The sequence below is a fragment of the Cebus imitator genome, unplaced genomic scaffold (assembly GCF_001604975.1).
Source record: "Cebus imitator isolate Cc_AM_T3 unplaced genomic scaffold, Cebus_imitator-1.0 Scaffold197, whole genome shotgun sequence".
Taxonomy (NCBI): domain Eukaryota; kingdom Metazoa; phylum Chordata; class Mammalia; order Primates; family Cebidae; genus Cebus; species Cebus imitator.
Window position 1 is genome coordinate 2,161,124 of NW_016107512.1, and position 21,384 is coordinate 2,182,507.

Here is a 21,384-nt window from a genome sequence, read left to right on the forward strand (position 1 = left end):
TTTTTTTTTGACGGAGTCTCGCTCTGTCGCCCAGGCTGGAGTGCAGTGGCATGATCTTGGCTCACTGTAACCTCTGTCTCCCAGGTTCAAGCGATTCTTGTGCCTCAGCATCCCGGAGTAGCTGGGATTACAGGTGCCTGCCACCACATCCAGCTAATTTTTATATTTTTAGTAGAGACGGGTTTCACTGTGTTGGCCACGCTGGTCTCAAACTCCTGACCTCGTGATCTGCCTGCCTCGGCCTACCAAAGTGCTGGATTACAGGTGTGAGCCACTGCACCCAGCCTGGATTTTTTTTTTTATTTTTAGATTCATGAGGCATATGTGCTTGTTTGTTATTATACATGGATATATTGTGTGATGCTGAAGTTTGAGCTTCTAATACTCCCATCACCCAAGTGGCAAACATAATACCCTGGGGTTTTTTTTTCCTAGTTAGTCTTCATGTTAGGTACAACCTTACCTCAAAATTGTTAATGTCTGTGGTTAAAAAAAGAAGAAGAATCAGAAATGGTGTGGCTAGTTTAGAAAATGAGTTTGGTTCAGGTGGCCACTTAGCTCAGTTGGTCAGAAAATGAGTTAGGTTCATCTGGGAAGACTTCCTGGGAGAAAAGACCCTAAGTTCCAAGGTAAAGTGGGGTAGGGATAAGATGTGCAAGGCAGCAAGGGAGTTGATTCCTTAGGTAAGTGAATTCTTGGAAGTGAGGGGTATGTTTGGTTCCTGAGTCAGCCACGATGTGCCTCTTTCTTTCCCCTTGTCCCCAGGAGTCCAGATTACATCCTACCCTGCGGTCCTGGATGGCACCTCCGACTTGCAGCTTCCTTCCTGCTTTCCATCTTCCCGCTGCTCGATCTCCTTCCAGTTGCTTTGCCACCAGGGGCAGGCCCAGGACCCATAGGGCTAGAGGTGTTGACAGGGTGTGTGGCAGCTGTGGCCTGGATCAGCCACAGCCTGGCTCTGTGGGTGTTGGCCCATTCCCCTCATGGCCACTCCCGGGGTCCCCTGGCCTTAGCTCTGGTAGCCTTGCTGCCAGCTCCTGCCCTAGTGCTGACTGTGTTGTGGCATTGCCAGCGAGGCACACTTCTGCCCCCACTTCTTCCAGGGCCTGTGGCCCGTCTATGCCTACTCATCCTGCAGCTGGCTGCACTCTTGGCCTACACACTGGGATGGGCAGCTCCTGGAGGACCACGAGAACCCTGGGCTCAGGAGCCCCTCCTGCCTGAGGATCAAGAACCTGAGGTAGCTGAAGATGGGGAGAGTTGGCTGTCACGCTTTTCCTATGCCTGGCTGGCACCCTTGCTGGCCCGTGGGGCCTGTGGAGAGCTCCGGCAGCCTCAGGACATTTGCCGCCTCCCCCACAGGCTGCATCCAACCTACCTGGCTCGTGTCTTCCAGGCACACTGGCAGGAGGGGGCCCGGCTGTGGAGGGCCTTATATGGGGCCTTTGGACAGTGCTATCTGGCACTTGGACTGCTGAAGCTGGTGGGGACCATGCTGGGATTCTCAGGGCCCCTGCTGCTTTCCTTACTGGTGGACTTCCTGGAAGAGGGGCAGGAGCCGCTAAGCCAGGGCCTGCTGTATGCTCTGGGGCTTGCTGGTGGGGCTGTGCTGGGTGCTGTGCTGCAGAATCAGTATGGGTATGAGGTACGTAAGGTAGCACTTCAGGCACGGGGGGCCGTGCTGAACATCTTGTACCGCAAGGCTTTACAGCTGGGGCCCAGCCGCCCTCCTGTTGGGGAGGCCCTGAACCTACTAGGCACTGACTCTGAACGACTGCTTAACTTTGCTGGGAGCTTCCATGAAGCCTGGGGCCTGCCCCTGCAGCTGGCCATCACCCTCTACCTGCTGTACCAGCAGGTAGGAGTGGCCTTTGTGGGTGGTCTGATCTTGGCACTGCTGCTGGTACCTGTCAACAAAGTGATCGCCACCCGCATCATGGCCAGCAACCAGGAAATGCTACAACACAAGGATGCGCGGGTTAAGGTAAGGGGCTACTTGAGGTCCCTCAGCTATCTGGAGACCCACCCTGTGTACTCCTACAGGAATAGTTTATGTACCACTCAAGCCATAGGCCAGAACTGGGTCCAGCCTCCAAAGCCCACATCTTTTGGTTTTGGGAGATAGCCCTTTGTCCCTCATCTAATGGGAGAAGTGCTTTTACTCCACTGTGGTGACCTGGCTGCACCTGCCACCACTTCTCCCAGGAAGGTAGGGAATTCCAGCTCCAGCTTGTCCCCAGCTGAAACAAATGGAGAAGTAAAAGAGACTGGGATGGGAAGCAACCCAGGGCTGAAAAGGATTTGAGGGGCAGGATTTCAGAAAGGACTGGAGGTGAGGAAGAAAACCAGGACTAGGGCAGTGCAGAGTATCTGGGAGCTTGGAGTACTGGACATTCTTCCTGGGCCCTGGGGAAGGCTTGGCAGAGAAGACACATGAGCAGTGCTTCCACTTCACACTGCTCCCTTGTCTCCTTTCCCTAGCTTGTCGCAGAGCTGCTGAGTGGCATTCGGGTCATCAAGTTCTGCGGGTGGGAGCAGGCACTGGGGGCCCGAGTAGAGGCCTGCCGGGCTCGAGAGCTGGGGCGACTCCGGGTCATCAAATACCTGGATGCAGCCTGCGTATACCTGTGGGCTGCCCTGCCAGTTGTCATTTCCATCGTCATCTTCATCACCTATGTCCTCATGGGGCATCAGCTCACTGCCACCAAGGTGAGGACCAGGAAGGAAAAGGACAGGCATCAAGGAGACATCAGCGAAGTGGAGACATGGGCTTGGGCCCTCAGTGCTGGTTGAGGAGGGAGGGATCCCTGACTGCCTCATCTCCCAAGGGAAAACTGAAGGAACCTTTTCTGGGGGCCTTAGATATATAACCTTCCCCTCTGTAAAGGAATTCCTTTCTTTCCTCTCCTCTATCTTTCACTCCAACTTCTAGTCATTTCCAGGGTTGGGGTTAGGTCTCTTTATCCTCATTCTAATGGCCTTGGGAAAAAAAAAATCTATAATCCAATACTGGGTCTAGCCAATGCCAGGTGATGTTGCCACTTGGAAATTCTAAAAAAGTCTCAAAATGAGCTAGGCCTGCCCACTTAAAAAGGTGCAACCTTGGCTGGGTGTGGTAGCTCACACCTGTAATTCCAGTACTTTGGGAGGCCAAGGTGGGTGGATCACCTGAGGTCAGGAGTTCAAGACCAGCCTGACTAACATGGTGAAACCCCATCTCTACTAAAAATACAAGGCTTAACCAGATGTGGTGGTGCATGCCTGTCATACCAGCTTCTCGGGAGGCTGAGGCAGGAGGATCACTTGAACCCTGGAGGCAGAGGTTGCAGTCAGCCGAGATTGTGCCACTGCACTCCAGCCTAGGTGACAAAGCGAGACTCCATCTTAAAAAAAAAAAAAAAAAAGATGCAACCTGGATCCCTGGAGGAACATAGGAATTTCTAGGATTCTTGAAGTGGCCATCTCTGCCATGTCTGAACTCAGGATTGGCCAGCCAGCCCTTCAGTTCTGTTGTTGCCTGGGGGCTCTCCGTAGAGCAGGCCCTTAGATAACTGCTGGGCCTGGCTATATCCTGCTCCCACCTCACTCAGGTGTTCACGGCTCTGGCACTGGTACGAATGCTCATTCTTCCTCTCAACAACTTCCCTTGGGTGATCAATGGCCTCCTGGAGGCCAAAGTGTCCTTGGACCGGATCCAGCATTTCCTCGACCTTCCAAACCACAACCCTGAGGCCTACTACAGCCCAGGTAATGGGAAGCTAGTGGGCAGAACCTGGCACAGGGTGAAGAGGGGAGTGGAGCCACTTGGGTGCTGTGCATAGATGTCACCAAGGTGGGTAGAGATAGTAGAATCCAAAACTCAGACTCAGCTCTGGGCAAGTAGATGCGGGGCTAGCAAGTCAATTACATGATTTACCCTTTACAAGCAGATTGTGGTAGATGAGGAGCCCAAGTCAAGTGGCTTCTCTCTTCAGATCCTCCCACAGAGCCATCTACAATATTGGAGCTGCACGGAGCCTTGTTCTCTTGGGACCCAGTTGGAACCAGCCAGGAGACCTTCATCAGTCATCTCGAAGTGAAAAAGGTTTGTTAGACAGACATCCTAGGAGAGTCCTCAGACTAACGGAAGAGATGAGAACTCATGACAGAGAGTAGTGACCAAGCCAGTCATAGCTGATGGCTCTGCAGCTCTAATTGCTACAGGAGGGAGAGGCATTTGGTGAGCAATTCTAATCCATGAGGAGATGACATTTCATTTCTGATTCTCAGAATAGTTGCACCTCTCTCTGGTCTTTAGGCAGTTTGTATCCAGTCCAGACCAAGGGGTGCGTTTGTCTCTCCATGTCCCTCAGAAGCTGCAGCATTAAGAACAGGCCCTGTGGCTTATCTAGCATCTCCCCAACATTGGGGATCTGGGGGAGGGGCCTGGCAAGCACTTCCAAGAAATATTTTGCAAATGGGAATCCTCTCTTTAGCTTGGTGAAAAGCAGTCACACTCTGTGACTCACGCTATAGCATACAAAGAACTTAAAATGGGGCATTCCTGGCAAGAAGCCAACTCTTGTTCACCTCCTGTCCTGAGTTTTCACTCTCTCCTGACCTCTGTCTGACCCTGTGCCCGCAGCTCAACCCGGCATTCTCTGGTGGTGGCTGAATCGCCTCCACCGCATTGGCTCACGTTTCTGGCTTAGGCTGTATGTTTTGTTTTTCCTCTTAGTTCAGGCAAGACAAGGCTGGAATTGTACAAAGGAATTTTGCTAACGTGTTAGTTGGGGTTTTTTTTGGATATGAGTTACAGAAACGCACTGGAGCTAGCTTAAGCAAACAAGAATGTATAATAAGGATATAGAGATACGTTGCAGAATCCAAAGGCAGGAACGCAGCTGGAACTTAGAATCAGCCCAGAACCAGGCCTCAACTCGCAGAGCTCTCTGCCTTCTATGTGTACCTCTCCCTGTGTTTGCCTGGTTCTCCTCTCTCTCTGGACACACCCTCCACTGAGCAGAAGATGTGACTACAGAGAGCGTTTGTGCTTCCAAATTATAGCCAACAAGGAGAAGCTGCCTCTGGACCTGAACCCAAATTTCCAGGGAAGGGTCTCAGAAGTGGTTCCCACTTGTAGATGGGTCAACCCTGGCTGCCAGGGTTGGCGCATCGCAGGCAGATAGAACTTCTGAGAGCTCAGTCCCCTCTATAGAAGGAAGCAGGACTTTTTTTTTGAGCAGGGAGATAGCTCCTTGAACCAACGTTATGACAAAAAAAAAAAAATGAAGGAAAACGGAAAATTTTAAACTATAAGGTACAGAAATAGGTGTCTATGCAAAGCACTGCTTTTTGCCCTGAGATATGGGAAGTCTAGCCAAAGGTTGACTTAGCCAACCCAGCATCCAGGCCCCAAAGCCTGGAGTCCTACCATCCCCTCTCCCATTCTGAGAGGCTTGTCTCAGAGCTTACCTTGGAAGTTCTTGGGCAGTTTCCTCCCATTCTCTCTGGCATGCTGCTCCCCTTCAGAGGCCCTTCACATAGACAGTGAAAATGATAGCCACTCTGAGTGGAGAAAAAACAGCCTAGTTCTCTAGAGCCAACAGATCAGCCTATAAGGTGGAGAATTCTTTCCCTACACACTAAAAAGAAAAGAGAAGCCTCAGTGGGAGGATTGGCAGCCCAGAACATCAAGAGGGAGAGCACTGACACCTCTGTTCCTTCCCCTACCAACGGCAGACACTTGCTTGTGTGGCTTCCTTGCAGGGTATGCTAGTGGGCATCGTGGGGAAGGTGGGCTGTGGGAAGAGCTCCCTGCTGGCTGCCATCGCTGGAGAGCTCCACAGGTAACCACCTCCTGTGCATCCCAGTCTTCACTCTGTCCTTTAGAAAACACTTCCTGAGCCCCTGCTATGTGTTGGACACCTTTTTGGGGTCAGGGGTACTAAAAAGAGCAATGCATGGTCCCTTAATTGGGAGAGTTTTCAATCTGGAAAGAAGGAGGTGACCAAGAAAGTGAACCATCGTAATCATTACACCAGAGTGTTTTAAATGCTATAATAGTGAGCAAAAGGATGGAAACATCCAGTGTCAGCCATTCTTTCAGAAATGTGGCTGTGTGGGGAAGGGATCTATAGAGGAGCATAGGTTTGAGGGACCTTGTTTTCAGATGAGAACAAATACAATCTGGTGGCTCCTGAGCACTTGTAAATGCAACAGCTGCTTGGCTATAGCCAAAGAGCAATTTTTCCCTTCTCCATCCAGGATGGGCTTCATTAGGACCCCTTCACTTCAGGGGCCGCCAGTTCAGTCATGTGATAGGAAAGGGGACCCTGTGTAGAAGACAGCAGCCTGGGGAGGCTTCTAGGAGTCAAGTGCTGGGCATGGAGGGACCCAGAGAAGAGCTGGTCCCCATACTGCTGGCCTGGCTCTCTGCAGGCTGCGTGGGCATGTGGCAGTGTGGGGGCTGTCCAAGGGCTTTGGCCTGGCCACCCAGGAACCCTGGATCCAGTTTGCCACCATCCGAGACAACATCCTCTTTGGGAAGACATTTGATGCACATCTGTACAAGGAGGTGCTAGAAGCCTGCGCCCTCAATGATGACCTCAGTGTGAGTGCCTGGCCTTGAATCCTCTTAGCTGCTTGCCTCTCCATGTGTCTCTGACACCTCAAACCAGAGCCTTGCTTTTCTAGAAAGGGGTTGCTTCTACTCGGGCATCACTTATCTAGGCATGGCCATTGGACTGTGGTCCTCCCAGAGTGTCCAGCTGCCCCTTCCTATAGGGCCCAGTAGGGTGGCGACTGGGTGTTCTACATAGCAGTGGGAAGAGCCCTATGGCCTCTGGAGCTAGGGAGGGTTCTACCTGTGAGGCTTAGCTCTGTACAGCCTGGTTGCTTGTTCCCTTCTCCATACCCACCTCCCACTGGGAAGGCTTGGAAGGTTCTCCCCACCTGCTGCTGGAAAGGCTTGGAAGAGTCAAGGTCTCATTTGGTTGCAGGTTACACTAGAGAAACCTGCCAAGACTATTAGATGTCCCCTTGCCCCAATCCAGGGTACTACATTTATAGAGGAAGAGATTCCAGTTTTCTCCCTTGACTTCCCACCCAACACCCCCCCCCATCCCCTTCAGGAGTGTCACCACCACTACCCTACCCAGGTAAAACATCCCTGGAAAGGAGCACCTTTAACTTTGACCATGAGGCATCCTGTATGCAGCTGTCATTCTTTTGTTTTTCCTTTTTTTTCTTTTGAGACAGGGTCTTTTTTCTATTGCCCAGGCTGGAATGCAGTGGTGCCATCTTGGTTGACTGCAGCCTCTGCCTCCTTGGCTTGAGGATCCTCACACCTCAGCCCCCTAAGTAGCTGGGACTACAGGCATGAGTCACCACACCCAGCTTTTTTTTTTTTTTTTTTTTTTTTTTTTTTTTTTTTTTTTTTTTTTTTTTTTTTTTTTTTTTTTTTTTGTAGAGACGGGATTTCACCATATTGCCCTGAGTGGTCTCGAACTCCTGACCTCAAGTGATTCACCCACCTTGGCCTCCCAAAGTGCTAGGATTACAGGCATGAGCTACCATGCCCAGCCAATAATTCATTGCTACATCAAGCTTTCCCACTTCTGCTAGGTTCTGGGTACTGTTCTAGACACTAAGGAAAGAGATGAACAACAAAGCTTTTAGCTCAGGGGACTCACCATCTAGTGGATCACAGTTGCTTCCTATGCATGAGGATGGGAATTCCTTTGCTTAGTAGACCATTCCTGAGGCCACAAGAAGCTTGGAGGTAGTACCTTCCTTCTCTAAAACCTACGAAAGCTGGGCCAGGTGTGGTGGCTCATGCCTATAATCCCAGCACTTTGGGAGACTAAGGCAGGCAGATCACTTGAGCCCAAAAGTTTGAGAACAGCCTGGGCAACATGGTGAGACCCCGTCTCTACTAAAAATACAAAAATTAGCTGGGTGTGGCGGCTCACACCTGTAGTCCCAGCTACTCGGGAGGGTGAAGCAGGAGAATTGCTTGAACTAGAGCGATGGAGGTTGCAGTGAGCCGAGATCATGCCACTGCACTCCAGCCTGGACGACAGAGCAAGACTCTGTCTCACATACACACACAAAAAGTAAAAATCTATAAAAGCTTTTACATCAAATTTGCCCAAGGTATCTGCCTATTGAAAAGACAGGGTAGGGCAGGCGCAGTGGCTCAAGCCTGTAATCCCAGCACTTTGGGAGACCGAGACAGGTGGATCACGAGGTCAAAAGATCGAGACCGTCCTGGTCAACATGGTGAAACCCTGTCTCTACTAAACATACAAAAATTAGCTGGGCATGGTGGCGCGCACCTGTAGTGCCAGCTACTCAGGAGGCTGAGACAGGAGAACTGCTTGAACCTAGGAGGTGGAGGTTGCAGTGAGCTGAGATCGCGCCATTGTACTCCAGCCCGGGTAATGAGAGCAAAACTCCATCTCAAAAAAAAAAAGGGTAGTAAACGTAACAGAGTGGTTAAGAATCTGAACTTGTGTCCTGCCCCTTACTAGCTGTGGGCAAGCTAGTTAATCTATCTGAGCTTTGGTTGCACCTGAGAAAAGGAAATGATACCATCTTCATAAGATTATCAGAGAGAGGGCTTGAATGAGATAATGCCTGTAAAGTGCTAAGCACATAGTAAGTGTTTGATAAATGTTAGATGTTTTTGGAATTATGCCTTGTCTCCTCTGACCAGCTCACCCCAAATTTAAGTCTGCTCTCCTCAAGCTCCCTACTTCTCTTGACTCCCACCATCTCTTTCCTGCAAAGGGATAGGAAGCAGGCCAGAAGGTAATGGGGAGGTCCCTGACCCACTGGGGCACCTGTTCCATCAGATCCTGCCTGCTGGAGACCAGACAGAGGTGGGGGAGAAGGGTGTGACTCTTAGTGGGGGACAGCGTGCCCGGATTGCCCTTGCTCGTGCTGTCTACCAGGTAAGTTAAAGATGGGGGTTGCAGTGGCAGGGAGGTCGGGCAAGTCCAGAGCCTTGGGAGCTTGTCTGAGTCAGGAGGATAGGAATATTTTCCTCGGCATCTAGTTCCTTCCCTGCCCCATTGAATGTTCCTGAGATATTGGCCGTCCCATCCCCTTTCGCAGATTTAAGGCAGAGTTCAAGGCCCTTTACAAAGTATTATGTGGGCTGGGCGTGGTGGCTTAGGTCTGTAATCCCAGCACTTTGGGAGGCCAAGGTGGGAGGACTGCTTGAGCCTAGAAGTTCAAGACCAGCTTGGGTAATGCGGCAAAATCCTGTCTCCACAAAAAATAATTTTAAAAAGCTAGTTGATGTAATCCCAGCACTTTGAGAGGCTGAGGAGGGCGGATCACTTGAGGTCAGGAGTTTGAGACTGGCCTGGCCAACATGGTGAAACCTCATCTCTACTAAAAAAAAAAAAAATACAAAAATTAGCCGAGTATAGTGGTGCATGCCTGTAATCACAGCTACTCAGGAGGCTGAAACAGGAGAATCGCTTGAACCCAAGAGGCGGAGGTTGTGGTGAGCCAAGATCACGCCATTGCATTCCAGCCTGGGCAACAAGAGCAAAACTCCGTTTCCAAAAAAAAAAAAAAAAAAGTTATGTGGGCTGGGGCCCTGGGACCTAGGAAAGCTGGATGCTGGCCCTGGGGTGGTGTTCTCGCTTGCCTGAAGGGATGTCCACCCTCAGGTCTCACCACCTTCTCTGCTAGTGTCGGGGTAACCCCCAGAGTTCCTCTCAACTGTCTTCCATGACCACCTTGAGATCTCCCCAGGAGAGCCTCTGGGTCCTGGTGCCCATGGTACCCTTACGGCTTCCTAGGAAAAGGAGCTCTATCTCCTCGATGACCCTCTGGCCGCTGTGGATGCAGATGTGGCCAACCATCTACTGCACAGGTGCATCCTGGGCGTGCTGAGCCACACCACACGGCTGCTGTGCACCCACCGCACTGAGTACCTGGAGAGGGCTGACGTGGTGCTGCTAATGGAAGCTGGGCGCCTCATCCGGGCTGGTAATGGGGGCAGGAGCCCCACATAAGGGAGGTGTCTGCCCAGGTGTGGCAGGGGATTGTGAAGTACAGACTCTGCCACCTGCTGCATGTGTGGCCTGAGCCAGTCATTGCCGCCTCCTGCCTTCACAGAACTGGTGTGAGGAACTAGGAGAACAGGAGGGAAAAGGAGCATGTTGGTGAAATGCCAGTGTATCTGGGACTCATGGGCTTTCTGAGTGCTCCTGGGAACTTAGAGGCTCAGTGAACAGGAGAGAGAACAGTCTGATATCTTCAGAGAAAAGAAAGCAGTCAGGTTTAGAATGGTCTTTTTGTAAAAATAAAAAATTTTAAACTCTGAAAGATTTTTATGCAGAGGGACATGACCACCTGCAAGGTCACTGGGAGAGAAATAGGAGGAAGTGAAGCGCCAGCCAGATGTTAGGAATTGAGTAAAGCATGAGAAAAAGCTCTGCAATAATGAGAAGTAACCCCGGAAACAGTGGCAGGCGTAGCTCTGGATGTCCTCTTGGGGATGGACATTCGTCCCTCTCTGCTGGTTGGAATCTAGGTTTACAAGGATGGACTTGAGTCCTGCTCAAGATCTAGGGTTATCCAGAGCAGGACCCTGCTAGGGTGGGTTACAGAGGGAGGCCTGAGAGGATGGGAGGTGGGATCTGCACACGCACTGAGGAGAGCATAGTATAGACTCAGAATAGCCCCTCCTAATCTCCCCTTCTGCCCTCCAGGGCCTCCCTCTGAGATTCTGCCACTGGTACAAGCTGTCCCCAAAGCCTGGGCTGAGAATGGACAAGAGTCTGACTCAGGTATGGCTCCCCAGTGGGAGAAAAAGCCTTGCTTTTCACTCCCACGCTGTGGAGCTTCTTCTACAAAGGCTGCCTACTCCTCTGAAATACTGTTTCCAGCTGGCACCCTGCAAGCTTAATTCCTCCATGACCCCTGATTCTCACAGCCACAGCCCAGTCAGTACAGAACCAAGAGAAAACAAAGTGGAGGCTGGAGGAGAGGCAGAGCACATCTGGTCGCCTGCTACAGGAAGAAAGCAAGAAGGAGGGCGCCGTGGCCTTGCATGTGTACCAAGCTTACTGGAACGCTGTAGGCCAGGGCTTGGCCTTAGTCATCCTCTTCTCTCTGCTCCTCATGCAAGGTGAGTGTGCCAGGAAGTCTCTTACACCACCACTGTAAGGTGTGCTGTCCAGGTGCCCGTTACCTTGCACTAATCATTACAAAGCCCAGAGACTCACCAAGCATGGGTCACATCTGGGGCAAAAGCTATACTCCTAATTCTGAGAGGTCTGGGGGCCAGAGGCATGTGCTCTATAGCTGGCTTCAGTTCTGCCCCCCAGGTTAGCTCCCATTCTGCAAGTCTGAGATCCTGTTCTCCCCAGAGCTGAAGGGTGATGGGCCTAGGAGAGAAGTGCGTACTAGGCAGGATATGGGGTAGTGTCAGGGTGGGGAGGCCAGGCCAGAGGGATGGAGTTGGGCAGGAACCAGAGGCAAGGGCTGAGAAAGGGGGCATTGGAATAGAATGAATGAGGGAGAGGAGCCTCTCACAGCTTTTTCCTTCCTGTCCCCACCCAGCCACGCGGAATGCTGCTGACTGGTGGCTTTCTCACTGGATCTCTCAGCTGAAGGCTGAGAATAGCTCCCAGGAGGCACCAGCCTCCACCAGCCCAGCTTCTATGGGGCTCTTCTGTCCACAGCTGCTCCTCTTTTCCCCCGGAAACCTCTAGTAAGTGGCTGGGGCTGGGAGTAGGCCTGGTCGCCAGGCAGGGAGTGAGGGTTGGGGCCAGTATTCCAGGTGCTGTGGCTTCTGGAGGGTTGGAGAGATGGCATGGGGGAGGAGAAGGGACCCCTGAGTGGCCCAACTTTTGGTTACCCACAGCCTCCTCCCCACCACCCAGCACCCCAGTGTTCCCACTGCCCAAAGCTGCCCCCAATGGCTCCTCAGACCTCCGTTTCTACCTCACCGTATATGCGACCATTGCTGGTGTCAACTCCCTCTGCACCCTCCTCCGGGCAGTGCTCTTTGCGGCAGGCACCCTCCAAGCAGCTGCCACCCTGCATCGCCACCTGCTGCATCGAGTCCTTATGGTGAGGGGCTGGGAGCTTGGGGGTGGGGAGTGCAGTCTCCTAGCACTGTGGAGTGTCCTCCCAATACTCAGGCTCCACTGGGCCCCATCTGACATCCCTAGTCCTACATCCCATCCTTACAGGTGGGTTTGGCATGTGACAATCTCTGAGACCTGGAGAGGCTGCAGGGCAGAGTGGATGCCTGGGTTCAAACCCAGTTACTTACGGCTATAGTTTTCTCATGTGTATAATGAGGCAAATAATATAATCTACCTGAGAATTACTTCCATTTTGGACTTTGAGATGCAGAGGATTGCCCCTGACTTCACACAAGGCCCCTTTTCTGTTTTACTTCTTTATTTTTATTTTTATTTATTTTTGTTTTTTAAAGATGAGGTTGGTCTTGAACTCCTGACCTCAGGTGATCCACCCACCTTGGCCTCCCAAAGTGCTAGGATTACAGGTGTGAGCCACCGCGCCTGGCCTGTTCTACTTCTTTATCCATCTTTATCTGTATGCCCTGTTTCCATTTCCTCTGGCTCCTTAAGAAGCAGCCATTCTAAAATGAGTTTCATATGTATCTTTTTGTTTGTCTTTTTACAAAATGTCTATTTGCTATGCATGTATTTTTAATTTATGCAAATGATCTTGTGTTAGATCTCACATTCCATTTCTTACCATTTTTATTTAGGGCTGTTTCTAAGATCCATCCCTGCTGCTCCGTATATCTCTCGTCTACTGCTTACCCCGTATACTTCTTCTGAGGACCTAATTAATTAGCACATGGAAAGGGGTTAGGGTAGTACCTGCCACACACGAAGTGCTCACTTAGCAATTATTATTAACATTGTTATTACAAAGCCCCTTTCATGTCCACTTTCTTAGCAGTGCCTCTCAATAACCCTGTGAAGTAGGTTCTGTTATTCCCCTTTTACAGATGAAGAAACTGAGATGCTGAAAGTTGAAGTGACCTGGTCAAGGCTAGTTCTGTGGAGAGCCAGTAAACAAACCCAGCACTGTGTCGGTCTTTGCACTGCCTGTCAGGGAGCAGCTGCCCACTGTTCTAATGGACATCTAACTATATCTCACTCACTGGCAAGAAGTCCTTATCTTCTAGAGAGAGTTTAGATCCCTGCCCTTGAAAAGGGTGGTAGACATGTCTCGCCCAGAGGGAGAGGAATGGCCAGCATAGGCTCCTAGGATTGCTGCTGGCCAGAGGGATGGGAGAGTCTTTCCTGTTCTGGGATAGTCTTCCTCAGGCTCTGCCAATCTCTCCTCTCTGCCCCCAAATTCTGGAGATACTTTACTCCTTCCCTATTCCCTATCTTGGGCTTTCCTTTCCACTCCACTTCCCCCAGGGCTGCCTGCCAACCCCTTTTGTGCCAGACTCTGTTCTGGCCCAACCAATGTCCTTCTCCCAGGCACCAGTGACTTTCTTCAATGCCACGCCCATGGGCCGGATCCTAAACCGCTTCTCCTCCGACGTGGCCTGTGCAGATGACAGCCTGCCCTTCATCCTCAACATCTTCCTGGCCAATGTGGCAGGCCTGCTGGGGCTTCTGGCTGTGCTGGGCTCTGGCCTTCCCTGGCTGCTGCTGCTGCTGCCACCTTTGAGCATCATCTACTATCAGGTGCAGCGCCACTACAGGGCCTCCTCACGGGAGCTGCGGCGCCTGGGCAGCCTCACCCTGTCTCCACTCTATACCCACCTGGCGGATACCTTGGCTGGCCTCCCTGTGCTCCGGGCTGCAGGGGCCACCTACAGGTGTGTGAACCAGAGCCCAGGGGGATGAGGTGTCGGAAGGAGGGGAAGAGAGACCCCCAAGGAGGAATATGCAGCGTAGGGTTGGTTCAGGCCACCTGGGGACAAGGGACAGGGAAGGAGGAAAACAACAGAAGAGGGAGATAAGGAGACAGAGCAGACCCCTACTTTGAAAAAGCATGCTGGCATCTGCAGCCTTGAGGGAGGCCTGTGAATGTACAGATCAGCTCCTGAGAAGAAGCTGCTGGAAAGGGAAGGAGGCTGGGTGGCTAAGGGCAACAGTGGAGTAGCCTCGCATCCCTCTGACCTTCCCAGGTTTGAGGAGGAGAACCAGCGACTCCTTGAACTAAACCAGAGGTGCCAGTTTGCCACCAGCGCCACAATGCAGTGGCTGGACATTCGGCTACAGCTCATGGGGGCGGCAGTGGTCAGCGCCATCGCAGGCATTGCCCTGGTGCAACACCAGCAGGGCCTCGCCAACCCAGGTGCCACCCAGGACCCTTCAACCCTACCTCAGCTGCAACTTAGTCCACCCCCTCCCAGATCTCTCCCTGCACTGTCCTCCAACATTCTCACCTCCCACCCTGGGTTCCCTGTGAGGGTGTATCATGCTTATCATCATCACCCTCAGTTTGGAGTTGAGGAGACAGTCCTGAGGAGTGACGCCCCAGTGGTGGTGGCTCAGGGACTAGAATTGAGTCTTCCAACCTGCTGGTCTTAGTCCCTTTCCTGCCCCACCCTGTCCCCACCACATTGCCCCAGCCCATCTCAGACTCCCACCTGCCATCCCTCCCAGCTTCTCCAGTCCCCCCCCCTGCCCTGCATCTAGCCTCCTGTGCACCTGGCTAGGTCCTGTCACCCTCCTGCTTTTCTGTGCTTCCTTTAAATGCCTGCAGTCCACAGCCTGGGGAGTCTCCCACACACGTCCCAGTGTCCAAGCTCTCCCAGCAGCTGATACTCCTCTCCTGCAGGGCTGGTGGGCCTGTCACTGTCTTACGCCCTGTCCCTGACGGGCCTGCTCTCGGGCCTGGTGAGCAGCTTCACACAGACAGAGGCCATGCTGGTGAGCATCGAGCGGCTAGAAGAGTACTCCTGTGACCTGCCCCAGGAACCCCAGGGCCAGACGCTGCAGGTGGGCCTGTACCCCCACCCCAGGCCAAAGCTCTGGAACTCTGCAGACCCCAGTTACCCCCCAAGTCATTTCTTTTTGCTCACCCATCTTTCTCAGCTCCAATAACCTCTCTGCATGATGACAATTCTTCACCATGTCCCTTCTTCCCCATCTCTCCTCATTCTCCCCCCTTTCCTCTCACACTGTCTGTTTCTCATTATTCACGCCTCCTCACCATCACTCCTCATCTTACCCATCTCCCTCTCTCCCTCTATCTCCCACCTATGGACCCCACCAGTTGGGCACTGGCTGGCTGACCCAGGGGAGCGTGGAGTTCCAGGACGTGGTGTTGGTGTACCGGCCAGGGCTGCCAAATGCCCTGGATGGAGTGACCTTCCGCGTGGAGCCTGGAGAGAAGTTGGGCATCGTGGGCCGCACGGGCTCCGGCAAGTCTTCCCTGTTGTTGGTGCTCTTCCGGCTGCTAGAGCCCAGTTCAGGGCGAGTGCTGCTGGATGGCGTGGACACCAGCCAGCTGGAGCTGGCCCAGCTCAGGTTTGGGAGAGGTGGACTTGGGAGGGGGACAGGGGAACCAGAACTACTGGCACTTAGAGGAGGGCACAGCTAGGAAGGCTTTATGTAAACTCAGGGCAGCCAGGGCTGATCAGGGGGCTGAAATGGAGGACAGGATGAGCAGGCACCGACAGCGAACTCCCAGTGCCCAGGTCCAGATTCATGGCTGGTGATCTCAATGTCTTCCTTGCCCTGACCCAGGCCACCTTTCCAGCTTCATCTTTTTTATACTTCCCAGCATATACCCTCTACTCTTGTGTCCCAAGATACTGATCCCCTGAGCCCTCAGGCTCAGCAGGCTGTGCTTCAGACAGCTTGAGACCTGAGCCAGTTGCCCTTGGCTTCAGGTGGCCTCACTGGAGGGTGTACGCTCCTTCCCTACCCCCAGGTCAACCTAGTATCATTTTCTCTGAGTTCCCTGCCATGGAAAAGGTAGGGAAGCTGTATCCTAAAGCTGTAGGCCTGCCTCTTCTGCCTTCTCTTCTAAGCTGTGGTGGCCCTACCTTATACCTCCACCATGTCTTCAGGACCCAATTCTAGGCCCACTCCAACATTGAAGTGTCACCTGCCCTTTCAGTCACTCTGGTCGTGCCTGTGTAGCCACTGCTGCCCTTGGAGTCAGTGCCGCAGTTTAGCCCATTTGTTTTCTCTGGTTTGTGTGTGTGCACCTCCATGAAATGTAGGCTCCTTCAGGACAGAGTCCAGCCTTTGGTTTCTTTGGTATTGCTCATAGCACTGGCAGTTCTGGGTACCCAGCTGATTAACAGATCATTTGGTGGGGATGGGGTGGGGAGCAGAGTTGGGGTTATGTTCAGGTCTCATCTCCAGGCTTTTGTGGAGGTACTAGCCCTGTAGTCAAAAACTGAGCTGGGAGCAGAAGTGGCTATATCTCTAACCGCTAGACTCCATGTCATTGACCCCCAGATCCCAGCTGGCTATCATCCCCCAGGAGCCCTTTTTGTTCAGTGGGACTGTTCGGGAAAACCTGGACCCCCAAGGCCTACATAAGGACAGGGCCTTGTGGCAGGCCCTGGAGCAGTGCCACCTGAATGAGGTGATTACATCCATGGGTGAGTGCTGGACCCCGACCCTAGAGCAAGAAGGGAGCAGGGAGGGCCTGGACCCTGCAGTGAAGATGCTCTCCTTGCAGGTGGTCTGGATGGTGAGCTGGGCGAGGGGGGCCAAAGCTTATCCCTTGGGCAGAGGCAGCTGTTGTGTCTGGCCAGGGCTCTCCTCACAGATGCCAAGGTAAGGTGAGAGGAGGAGACATTAGAGAGGGCTAGGAAGGAGGTGGCAGGGGGAGTGTCAGGGTGAGGAGGTAGAGTGGGAAGATGTTTTAGGTGACCAAGTTCATTTTCCTTTTAGAGCTAGAAGTGGGGCGCTGTTGCTTGGGCCAGGCCCAGCTCACCCTACAGCCTCTCCTTCCTTTTTGTCCCCTACCCCATTCCCATATTCCAGATCCTGTGTATTGATGAGGCCACAGCAAGCGTGGACCAGAAGACAGACCAGCTGCTCCAACAGACCATCTGCAAACGCTTTGCCAACAAGACAGTGCTGACCATTGCCCACAGGTGTGCAAACGCCCAGAGTGACAGTCTAATCAGGGACTGTGGTAGCATGCACCCAGAGCCTCCATTACTTTCAGGGACCCCAGGGGTCAGGGCCCTAGAGATCCTGTCCCCAGATAACAGCTTATCCTTCTCCAGGTACTGCTCAGGGCCCTTTATAGCACATTATCTGAGGGACTCTGTAGTCTCTCCTCCAGCACCGATCCAGGGGATAAAGCCTGTGGGGACAGACCTGTGGTGTCCCGAGGGGAGAGGAGGGAAAGCACATCAGCTTTCCCACTTAGGGCATTGTCCCTCATCCGCCACACTGCCCATCTTCCTCCCACAGGCTCAACACGATCCTGAACTCAGACCGGGTGCTGGTGCTGCAAGCAGGGAGGGTAGTGGAGCTGGACTCCCCAGCTGCCCTGCACAACCAGCCCCACTCATTGTTCCAGCAGCTGCTGCAGAGCAGCCAGCAGGGAGTCCCCTCCTCGCTTGGAGGGCCTTGAGCCCCATTCCACACCCTGCAGGGTTCTTCCCTCTCTCTGATCCAGGCCAGGCCTGTACAGAGGTGCTGGCTGCTTGTTTACATTCTCCTCTGGGGCTGTACCTCTCCACACTTCCCCAGAGGGGAAAAGGGCACCCTGGGTTACTCTTTGGAAACCACTCCTTGGTGGGCAGCATCCCGAGCTTCCTCAGAACCAGGCCTCTGCTCCGGCCCTCTTGCATCTGGGACACCAGGTGGGTTTTTCTGGCATAGGAGCCCATTTGCATTTTCATAGTTTTATTTGATAAAATTCCATCTTACATTCTGTGTATTAAAAAAATAATATTTCTGGTGTGAGGCTGAGGTCTCCTCAGTGTGTGTACCCAAGCTGAAGCGTGGTGAGAAAGGACCACTCCAGTCTGAGGGGTGGAAGAGGAAGGGGGCTGGAAAGCCGCCACCTCCATCACAGTGCTGTGGTCTTTCCAGGCTCAGGGGGCAAGTCAGGTGGCAGGGGGAGCCCTGCCGGCAGCATGCTAACCTGACACTCCTGGTCCTGGCACGCTGGAGCATAGTGTGGGGCAGGGTAGCAACAGGGTCCAGGGGGCCAGACACCCCGGCGCCAGGCCCTCAGGGTCAACGACACAGTAGCCAGAACCAGGGCAGCAGTGAGGGCCCCAAACACCACCAGGGCCACCAGGCCAGGCTCACCTAGCCCAGCCTCTTGCCTCCGCACCACCTCTTTCACTGAAATCCGCAACAGACCAGCCCCTGCACTGTGGGGGGCTGGCCCTGTGGCAGGTACCACCACAGCTGAGGTGGGCCCTAGAGGGGTGTCCATTGTGGTGGGGGGATCTGGGACGGGTAGGACAAGCTCACAAGTCTTGCCACCATAGCCACTAGGGCAGAGACAGTAGAAGTCATTGACACGGTCCCGACACCGGGCCCCTCTCTGGCATGGGCGGCTGGCACAGTCATCCAGGTTGATGGTGCAGAAGCGTCCAGCAAAGCCCTCAGGACAGAGGCAGGAGAAGCGGTTTATGCCGTCAAGGCACGTGGCACCATTAGCACAAGGCCGCATCAGGCAGTCATCCACGTTCACCTCACAGCGGGCACCCACAAAGCCCACCAAGCAGCGGCATGTGAAGTTGAGGGCAAAGCCCTGGTCATCCTGGCACTGCCCGCCATTGCGGCATGGGGAGCTGGGGTGAGGGTGGGAGAGGACATGATACCAACTTACCGACACTTGCAGGGTAGCCCAGGTCGGTATCCTGACCACTGCCTGCCATGTCACCTTGGGCTACCCTCTCCAAGCCTCAAATACCTCATTTTAAAAGTGAGAATAAAAATAGTGCCCAGCTTCCCTAACTGTGAGGGTTAAGTGAAATAATCAATGTTAAGCAGTTAGTTCAGGGCCCAGCCGGAAGGCAAGGCTCAGGATAAGTGTGCTATTATTATCCTCATGGGCTTCTGGGCCTGATGCAGAAATGAGGACAAGTCCAGCCCTGCAGCCTGTTTCCTCATCCCTACGGTGACACAGAAGGGTGCAAGCCAGCATTCAGGAGAGAATAAGGGGAGACCCAGGCCCCTCCACCCCCCCACACCCACCCTTCTCAATCAGAGCAGTCACACATTTGCTACTGCTCTAGCTCCTATAAGTTGTTGAAGAAATGGCTCAGAAGGTACAAAAAAAGTTGAGAAACCCTGAACTAGGAGCACTGGCATGAGGGGTTTTGTCTGAGTGCTCCTGTGTGGGTCTGACCCTCAGTCTCCCATTCTCCTAACAGTCCTGCCTCTTTCCTCATCTCATCACCAGGTTCTGGTCTAACTTTCCATTCACCCCGAGGGCCCAGCACTCACCCTGCCTGTTCACAGGGTCCAGTCTTGCGCTCGCAGTCATGCCCATGGAAGCCTGGTAGGCACACACAATGGTACTCACCGCCCCCATCATACATGCACTGGCCTCCATTCTGGCAGGGGGACTGCGTGGTACAGATATGTTCATCTGGAGAAGGGACAGGAAAGGCTCTAGGATAGTGCCTCACATCTGGTCCCCAGACCAGACTTGTCCATGCCTTCCAGGCCCCAGGCTCTATGGGCATGGCTATACTACAAACCCAGCCAGGCTGGTGTGTACTAGGGAGAGACAACACTGAATTTGGAGTTAGGAGGCTCCTGGCCCTCGCTCTCAGTCTGTCTGAAACTGACTTTGGGCTGGGTATGGTGCCTCACGCCTGTAATCCCAGCACTTTGAGAGGCCGAGGTGGGGGAATGACTTGAGGTCAGGAGTTCGAGACCAGCCTGGCCAACATGACAAAAACCCATCTCTACTAAAAATAGAAAAATTAGACCAGTGAAGTGGCTCACACCTGTAATTGCAGCACTTTGGGAGGCTAAGGCAGGTGGATCACTTGAAGTCAGGATATGGAGAATAGCCTTGCTAACATGGTGAAATCCCATCTCTACTAAAAATACAAAAATTAGCCAGGCATGCTGGCAGGCGCCTGTAATCCCAGCTACTTGGGAGGCTGAGGCAGGAGAATTGTTTACACCGAGGAGGCAGAGGTTGCAGTGAGCCCAGATCACACTACTGCACTCCAGTCTGCGCAGTAGAGTGAGACTCAGTCTCAAAAAAAAAAAATTAGCTGGGTGTGGTGGCGGGCACCTGTAATCCCAGCTACTCGGGAGGCTGAGGCAGGAGAATCACTTGAACCCAGGAGGTAGAGGTTGCAGTGAGCTGAGATCATACCACTGCACTCCAGCCTGGGTGACAGATTAAGAGTTCATCTCAAAAACAAAAAACTGACTTTGAGCAGGTTATAGCTCTTCTGTGGGCCTTAGTTCCAAAAATGAGTACAATTTTTAGAGGCTGTGTTTCCTATCCTGTGGGATTATGTTGAGGATCAATTCAGACAACATATAAAAAGTATAAGATAAAAAATTATAAAATACCATGTATTTGAGGGTTTGACAAGGACACAACAGGCACTCAATAAACACTGATGGATGTTCCCTAAGAGCATAGGGTTCCCAACCAACAGCTACCCTTCCTTCCCCTACCTTTGTCACAGAACTTGCCCGCCCAGCCACTGAGGCAGATGCACTGCCATGGCTGGTGGCAGGTACCATGCTGGCAGCCAGGCATCCTCACACAGCGCTCACAGTGCAGCCCCTCCCAGCCCGGGTCGCACCTGACAGGGAGAAGCACAGGGTCAGGGCTCTGGGTCATGGAAGTTAAGAATTGGAGGAGACAGAACCAGAGCTTCTAGAAACCAAGAGGACATATGACAGCCCCTAAGGGAAAGCAGACCTGTCCCAGGTAGGTGTAGCGATGTGCAGGGTCATAGGACACATATATGGAATCAGACCATCAGACATCAACACTCAAACCCTGGTTTAGTACTTTGTCTAATCTTAGCATCAGTTTTCTCGTCTGTAAATTGGGGATACACCTTGCAGGGTTGAGTAGGGAAGAAATAAAATGTCTGTAGATGCCTCCAGTACCCCTCCTGGCATGTCTGAGGTGCTCACAAACATTTAAAGAAGAATGACCTTGAAAGGTCATCAGCACCAGGTGTGGTGGCTCACACCTCTAATCCCAGCATTTTGGGGGGCTGAAGCTGGTGGATCACTTGAGGTCAGGAGTTCAAGACCAGCTTGGCCAACTGGGTGAAACCTCATCTCCACTAAAAATACAAAACATTACCCGGGCATGGTGGTGCGAATCTGTAATCTGTTGTTGAAGAGGCTGAGACAGGAGGACCACTTGAACCCGAGGCAGAGCTGCAGTGAGCTGAGATCACACCACTGCACTCCAGCCTGGGCAACAGAGTGAGACTCTGTCTCAAAA

The 21,384-nt window shown here is 52.8% G+C and overlaps 2 protein-coding genes across 9 annotated transcripts in view; one reads left to right on the forward strand and one right to left on the reverse strand.

Annotated features, from left to right (window-relative positions):
• ABCC10 (ATP binding cassette subfamily C member 10) overlaps nt 1-17,895 on the forward strand; it is a 21,089-nt gene extending 3,194 nt beyond the window's left edge. For 3 of the 7 annotated variants that reach the window (XM_017547361.2, XM_017547360.2, XM_017547362.2), the window contains 20 exons: nt 766-1,984; nt 2,482-2,709; nt 3,591-3,747; nt 3,975-4,084; nt 5,749-5,828; nt 6,421-6,592; nt 8,838-8,936; nt 9,798-9,987; nt 10,713-10,790; nt 10,937-11,131; nt 11,566-11,716; nt 11,889-12,078; nt 13,479-13,822; nt 14,135-14,304; nt 14,791-14,951; nt 15,229-15,482; nt 16,425-16,570; nt 16,651-16,748; nt 16,959-17,071; nt 17,397-17,895. In XM_017547361.2, coding sequence (XP_017402850.1) covers nt 766-1,984; nt 2,482-2,709; nt 3,591-3,747; nt 3,975-4,084; nt 5,749-5,828; nt 6,421-6,592; nt 8,838-8,936; nt 9,798-9,987; nt 10,713-10,790; nt 10,937-11,131; nt 11,566-11,716; nt 11,889-12,078; nt 13,479-13,822; nt 14,135-14,304; nt 14,791-14,951; nt 15,229-15,482; nt 16,425-16,570; nt 16,651-16,748; nt 16,959-17,071; nt 17,397-17,559 — 4,318 coding nt within the window. In that variant the 3' untranslated portion in view covers nt 17,560-17,895. Of the gene's footprint in view, nt 1-765; nt 1,985-2,481; nt 2,710-3,590; nt 3,748-3,974; nt 4,085-5,748; nt 5,829-6,420; nt 6,593-8,837; nt 8,937-9,797; nt 9,988-10,712; nt 10,791-10,936; nt 11,132-11,565; nt 11,717-11,888; nt 12,079-13,478; nt 13,823-14,134; nt 14,305-14,790; nt 14,952-15,228; nt 15,483-16,424; nt 16,571-16,650; nt 16,749-16,958; nt 17,072-17,396 lie in introns of those variants that run through there. The other 4 variants (XR_001830608.2, XM_017547365.2, XM_017547363.2 and 1 more) reach the window with 4 other exon arrangements.
• Nucleotides 17,818-21,384, reverse strand: part of DLK2 (delta like non-canonical Notch ligand 2) — a 6,096-nt gene continuing 2,529 nt past the window's right edge. For both annotated transcript variants that reach the window (XM_037745324.1, XM_017547367.2), the window contains exons 4-6: nt 20,595-20,725; nt 19,395-19,539; nt 17,818-18,736 (exon numbers count right to left, since the gene is read on the reverse strand). In XM_037745324.1, the coding sequence (XP_037601252.1) occupies nt 18,001-18,736; nt 19,395-19,539; nt 20,595-20,725 (1,012 nt within the window). In that variant the 3' untranslated portion in view covers nt 17,818-18,000. The remainder of the gene's footprint in view (nt 18,737-19,394; nt 19,540-20,594; nt 20,726-21,384) is intronic.